The 6,891-nt window shown below is 49.8% G+C and overlaps 1 protein-coding gene across 4 annotated transcripts in view; it reads left to right on the top strand.

Moving 5' to 3' along the window:
• Positions 1 to 6,891, top strand: part of Dip2b (disco interacting protein 2 homolog B) — a 202,453-nt gene that overhangs the window by 151,546 nt on the left and 44,016 nt on the right. For 3 of the 4 annotated variants that reach the window (XM_037197366.1, XM_028874585.2, XM_028874586.2), the window contains 2 exons: positions 4,134 to 4,214; positions 6,486 to 6,613. In XM_037197366.1, coding sequence (XP_037053261.1) covers positions 4,134 to 4,214; positions 6,486 to 6,613 — 209 coding nt within the window. Of the gene's footprint in view, positions 1 to 4,133; positions 4,215 to 6,485; positions 6,618 to 6,891 lie in introns of those variants that run through there. The other variant, XM_037197367.1, reaches the window with a different exon arrangement.

The following is a 6,891-nucleotide window of genomic DNA, read 5'->3' as shown; positions in this document are numbered from 1 at the left end:
AGTTCTTGTTTCCTCACACCTTATATACCTTTCTCTACCCAGACATCACTTCCTGGGATTAAAGGCATGTGTGCTTCCCAGTACTGGGATTAAAGGTGTGTGCCACCACTGCCTGGCTCTGTTTCCAATGTGACCTTGAACTCACAGAGATCCAGAGGATCTCTGCCCCCTCCCACCTCACCCCCACATACCTCTCTGTCTAATCTGGTGGCTGGCTCTGTCCTCTGATCCTCAGGCAAGTTTATTAGGGTACACAGTATATCCCCACAAGCAGGAGTCCTGCTGACTTCCAGCTCTGAACTGCCCGTTCTGTAACCGCCTCCCTCTGGCAGGGAGTCTGCGAACATGGGAAGCTGCATTTCAACACCTTCTGGAAATGGGTGTCCACGATGGTACACTAGCCGTCACTGGTGGCAGCATGCCTTCTTCCGGGTGACAATGCATCTGTGCGGTCTGTCATGTGCTGCCGGATGGGGCTGAGAACAGGGCTGACCATCACCTGTCCACAGGCCTGCAGCAGCACAGTGTAGACCTGCTGCTGTCCCCGCTCCTTCGCTCATGTGCCCTCAGAGGTGTCCCATCCACTCCACCGGAGTGGAAGCTGGTAGGTCCCGGGTGTGGGTTCGGCCCCTCGGTTACTCTCTGTCGTCCTCAGTAAGTGTAAGTCTCTCCGTTCCTTCTTTCCTCCTCTTCCCAGGTCGGCCTTCAGCACAAGTCCTTGTGAGTGCTAAGCACACTCTGCTCCTGAGCTGCCTCCTCAGTCCCTGTTTTTCCTTCTTTAAAATTTGTTTTTAGACGATATCTCCCCTTGTGTCCCAGATTGGCCCCAAACTCTTGGAGATTCTCCTGCCTCAGCCTTTTGAGTTGCTGGGATTATAGGTGTGACCCACCATACCCAGTTTCTGTTTCTAAAGAGTTTTTAAAAAACATTTGTTTGTTTGTTGTGTGTCTGTGTGCAGGAGCGCGTGCGTGCGTGCGTGCGTGCAGAGGTCAAAAGACAGCTGGCAGTGGTTTGTTCTCTTCTTCCATGCGGGTTCTGGGGACCCAGCTCAGATCATCAGATCCACTGCTTGACTGGGGTCAACGCACTGAACCCTCGCCGGCCCGGCTGTCCTTAAGTGCTTGACTAGATCTCTGTCTCGTGCTTGTGATGCTGTCATTGAATCTTTCTCACTGGAAATAAGATCCTTGCTGTTTGAGACGGTGTCTTGTGAGTAATCTGACTAGCCTCAGATTTGTCATCCCCCTGCCTCAGTCTCTTGAGAATCTGGCGTTATAGGCACATGCCTCTGCTTCAAGCAGAATTGTATTATTGTCTGTATGTGAGGGAAGGGGGAGAAATGTGGGCATGAGATACTGCTGCAGCTGCGTGTGTGGAGGCTAGAGGACAGACAACTTGGGGTCGGCTCTCCTTCCACGTTGTTTTTAATTTTAAAATTATATATACGTGTATAGGTGTTTTGCCTGAATGTGTGTCCATGTACCAGGTACATGTTTGGTGCCTTTGGAGGCCAGAAGAGAGAGTTGGAACCTCAGGACTAGAGTTCCTGTGAGCTACCACGTAGGTGCTGGGAGTCAACCCCGGGTCCTCTGCAGGATGAACCAGTGCTCTAACCAGCCCCGCTCCCCTTTGCTTAGCGGGGCCTCTCCTGTTCCTGCTGCAGTGTGTATTCCAGGCTAGCTGGCCACGTGGACTCTGTGGCCCTCTCTTTCCTACCTTCCTGGAGCAGCTCTGGAATTACAGAAGAGTGAGGCTGCAGCTGGCTCTTGCTGTAGGGTCCAGAGACAGAACTCAGGTGTCAGGCTTGCGATACTTTGGCCTCCTGAGCCAACGTGCAGGCCTTCCAGCAGTATTGGGAGGTAGTACAGGAAGCCATGTGCCTAGAGTTCTTACACGTTTTTGGTGGTGCGTGCAGTACTAGCCAAGTGCAGTACTGCTGAGATGCATCCCCAGCCCAGGAACACACTTCTGATCACTGTCTAAAGATGGTGATAGCAAATTAGACTGAATTCTCACCTGAAAAAGGAGAAAATAGTAGTGGTGGTGGCGGCGGCGGCGGCGGCGGCGGCGGCAGCACACGCCTTTAATCTCAGCACTTGTGAGGCAGAGGCAGGTGGATCTCTGAGTTTGAGGCCACCCTGGTCTACAGAGCAAGATCCAGGATAGCCAAGGCTACAAGGAGAAACCCTGTCTCAAAAACAAAAGGGGGAGGGGCCAGTAGGCAGGTGAGATGGCTCAGCAGATAAAGGTACCTGCCTCCAACCCTGATGAACAGACTTCATCCCTAGAAATCCCATAGTGGAGGAAGAGAACCTCTCACATGTTGTCTTCTGACCTTTATAGGAGTCCTGTTGCACACATGCACCCATACACACATGTACACATATACTCACAATAAAGCAATAAAAATATTTCTAAAGGGTAAAAACTACTTCCTTTGTTTTGTAAATTTAATTAGTGTTTTACTAAAGTCAGATATTTAAATTCTGAGAATTTTCCATAGTTAACATTTTACTAGGACAAGACTATAGTAATGATAAGCCAGAAAATTAATGAATGTATTTAAAAAATACACTGAGCCAGGCAGTGTTAGCACACACCTTTAATCATGACACTCAGGAAGGAGAGGCAGGCAGATCTTTGTGGGTTCGAGGCCAGCCTGGTCTAAAGAGCAAGTTCTAGGACAGCCAAGTCTATACTGAGAAACCCTGTCTCGAAGAACCAAAAAATAAAGAAACAAACAAATAAATAATAAACTAAGAGTCAGGCAGTGGTGGCTCACACCTTTGATCCCAGTACTCATGAGGCAGAGGCAGGTGGATCTCTGTGAGTTTCAGGGTAGCCAGGGCTACACAGAGAAGCTCGGTGATGGTGGTAGTGGAGGTGGTGGTGGTGGTGGAGGTGGCGGAGGAGGAGGAGGAGGAGGAGGAGGAGATGGCTTGGTGGTTAACACTGGCTGCACTTGTAGAGGATATGCGTTTGGTTCCCAGTGCCCACATAGAAGCTCTCTGTCACCTGTAACTCGAGTTCCAGGAGATCCAGTGCCCTCTTTTGGCCTCTGCGGGCATTGACACACATATGGTGCACATAATACATCCCAGCACACAATACTAACACATAGTATATCTAAGATATATTGTGAAAGGTCTGTTAGCAATTGTGTGTGTGTGTGTGTGTGTTTTGCATATATATACATATATATGTATATATCCTCTTATTTTTTAATATTTTCCTTAATTTATGTATATGTGATATATGCCTTTGTGTGTGTGTGTGTGTGTGTGTTTGTGTGTGTGTTCATGTGGAACAGTTCCCCGGGGCGTCTTCCTCTGCCCCACTCCATGTTGTTGGTGATGGTTTGTCATTTAGGTTTTAGTACTGGCTAGGAAACCCTGGAGCTCCTTGCTCACACCCTCCCCCAGCTGTCCGCATGGCGCGGGCATCAGAACTGTGCTCCTCATGTCTGCACAGCTGCACTTCACCCTCTGAGCTGCCTCTGTACCCCATGGCCCTGTCCTGGCGTCCTGGGTCTGTGAGGCGGCACAGTGGGCGCGGGCACGCATGCTGCCTGATGGGTCCTGTGCCACAGCCCACACGAGGAGAGGAGGGGAGGGGAGGGAGGGGAGGGGAGGAGAGGAGAGGGGAGGGGAGGGGAGGAGAGAGGGGAGAGGAGGGGAGGGGAGGACCTCCAGCAGCTGTCCTCTGGCCCACACACGCATGCAGTGACGCGTGGGGGTGCACAAACACAGAAAGTACATCACCGCCATGAACGTTTAAGTGTGTACATGTGCCTGTTATAAAACTCCAGGGAGAATAATAAACGCTGACATGGTTGATTCCTGAATTTGTTGCTGCATATGGCTTCCAGTAAGCATATTACACACCCGCACATTTGGGGTGTTGTTTGTTTGTTTTTAGAGACAGGGTCTCACTACGCAGCCTTGGCCGGCCTGGAGATGACTCGCTGAGATGTTTCCTCTGTCTCCTGAGTACCAGGGTTACGGGTGTGAGCCGCCACGCCTGCTCAATTAGCACACACTACTTGTGATTTCTCTCTTAAGTAAGACTGTAAAAATCAGATAAATTTTAGGGAGACTAGCCTAGCTGTTCACCTTTCCCTTTTGTCTTTCAGGTTATTCCAGTGGCCTCTTCAGGCTCTCCTGTGGGAGACGTGCCCTTCATCCGGTCAGGGCTGCTGGGCTTTGTAGGGCCGGTAGGTGACGGTTTCCTGTTGATTTTGCTACATATGATCTAAACATTTGAACTGAATTCACAGAACTGAACAAATTCTGAGTAATTGAAGGTGTCACAGTGCCTCTTATCAACAGTCAGACTTCCTCCTTTCCTGTCTTCAGACAGCGTCTCACTACATAGTCCTGGCTGACCTGGAACTCACAGAGACCCTGCCTCTGCCTCCCAAGTGCTGAGGTTAAAAATGTGCACCCCAGGCACTTCAGTTCTATTAGAAGATTGTGTAAGAATGTCATAGGAGCCAGGCAGTGGTGGCGCACCCCTTTAATCCCAGCACTGGGGAGGCAGAGGCAGGTGGATCTCTGTGAGTTCGAGGCCAGCCTGATCTCGAGTTCCAGGACAGCCAGGACTACACAGAAACCATGGAGAGAGAGAGAGAGAGAGAGAGAGAGAGAGAGAGAGAGAGAGAGAGAGAGAGAGAGAGAACTTGTTACTTAGCAAATGGTATTTACAGGTACTGGGTCTAGAGATGACTGGGACCCGAAAAGCCTATTCTCAAAGAGCTCATGGTGAGCTTCAGGAATCCATGAGGACGGCAGAGGGCCAGGCTGTGGGCAGTGATGGGTGGCACTCTCCTGTAAACTTACTGATCACTAGCTTCTTCCTCCCCCCTCTCCTGCTTCCCCTTCCCACCTCTGGGGTTTGGGTGCGGCGGGGAGGCGCCCTCTTAGAAACCACACACACCAAGTGTAGCCTTGGCTCTATTGACCTCTTGACAGCACCAGAGAAGGTCTCAGGTGCCCAACCCCTCTGCCTGCTGCTCTGCTGTTGGGGTCTGGATGGAGCTTCAGCAGTCTCGGAAACGGACAGACTGTGGTCCCGCTCTGTAGGGAGACTAGGTTCTGTCTGGTCTGAACTAGTCCCATGGTCAGACCTAGCTGTAAGAAAGATGAAGCCAGAAAGGCCATGCCAGCTGAACAGCCTCACTGTGAAAGGTTTGGAGAAGCAGGCATCTCTGTTTGTCTTTAAGATTGTTTTTATGACTTAATTATGTTTTAATTAGTAGTGTGTGTCTACTTGCATACAGCAGTCGGGAGCCTGTGACATGGGTGCTGCAGGCCACACTCAGGTCCTCTGGAAGACCAGAGCCTCCCCTAACCACTGAGCCACACCTCCAGCCCTTCTCTGACTCACACAGCTCTCAACCCAGTTGGAAATGGCCGGCTCCCCTGGCATTGTGTGTGAACCAATAGCTTCCTATGTAGGGGTTCTGCCTTTGTCTTAGCCCAGGCACTGTGCTGGCCCTACAGCGTGCTCAGAAACTTAATGAGTGACATTCACACGGAGAGCGCTGCTGCTGGCTCATTGAGTGCCGTGAGCGGGCCAGGGAGCAATGGGGGAACGCGCTGGGACTTCCTGTGCTGCTTGTCCTGGGGGGAGATCTCCATCCTTCTTAGACTTTCCCTCTTACCTGTTTCTGCTCCCGCCTAATGGAAACAGTGTTACCCTACATGTCCCAGGCAACTATTTACATTAGATCAAAGCTGTTTGACTTCCCTCTAGTTCAGTAGGAAACAAATTAACCATGTGTGGTCATAGTCTTTTCCCTTTGAAATTTTCCCCTGAGAATGTGAATGAATCCATCTCCTTGCAGACTGTAAGACCTCAGTGGGTGCTGGTTAGTGGTCAGCCAAACCTAACGACCTGAGTTCAGTCCCTAGGACCCACATGGAGGAGAGAATTGGCTCCTTCAGGCTGTCCTCCCCCTCACAAGCATGCAGCAGCATGCCTGTGCTCACCCACACATACACCCTCGCAAGATACCTAATGTGATTTTCTGAAAGACCTCTTTGGCTCTAGGTACTAGTTTCTCACTAATTCCAGAGGGATTCTTTGAAAAAAAAAAATTCGAGTGGGGGCGGTGGTGGCGCACGCCTTTAATCCCAGCACTCGGGAGGCAGAGGCAGGTGGATCTCTGTGAGTTCGAGGCCACCCTGGTCTACAGACTGAGTTCCAGTACGGCCAGGGATACACACAGAAAAAAACCCTGTCTTGAAAAAAACCAAAACTGAACTAAAATAAAAATAAATCCATAAACTATGATATGGATTTCTTTGATATAAACACACACAGTGTTGGGGATTGAACTGGGTGCATGCCTTACAGGTATTTTTCTTAGCTTTTTTTTTTTTTTTTTTTTTTTGAGATTTACTTCAAAGTAGGAAATATAAAGTATCTGTCTTACCCTTTAAACCATGGAAATGAAGGTAAATAAATCATTGTTAACTTTCAGGGTAGCTTGGTGTTCGTGGTTGGAAAGATGGATGGATTGCTCATGGTTAGTGGTCGGAGACATAACGCTGATGACATTGTGGCTACTGGCCTGGCTGTGGAGTCCATCAAGACTGTCTATCGAGGACGGTGAGTGCTGTGGATTAATGTCACCGCTTTGGGGCAATCGGAACCGCATTCTGTAGGTGCTTTTCCAAATTATTAGGTTGGCTTGGGTTAAAATGATAGAAGCCTGGCTTTAAGTGTGTATCCCACCGTGTTTGGCTCTTTGAGTGACGGAGAGGAATGAGGCGTGTATCAGAGTCTGTTACTCCTTGTTGAGTTCTGAAGACTGAGGAGAATGGAAGACAAAACACTGCATGTTCGTAGTTCTTCAGTGCCGAGACGGTGCTGTCCAGGCTAGTGCA

Source organism: Peromyscus leucopus, chromosome 20 (assembly GCF_004664715.2).
Source record: "Peromyscus leucopus breed LL Stock chromosome 20, UCI_PerLeu_2.1, whole genome shotgun sequence".
NCBI lineage: Eukaryota > Metazoa > Chordata > Mammalia > Rodentia > Cricetidae > Peromyscus > Peromyscus leucopus.
Note: the sequence above shows the minus strand (reverse complement) of the source record. Positions and strands in the feature narration are given on the sequence as shown.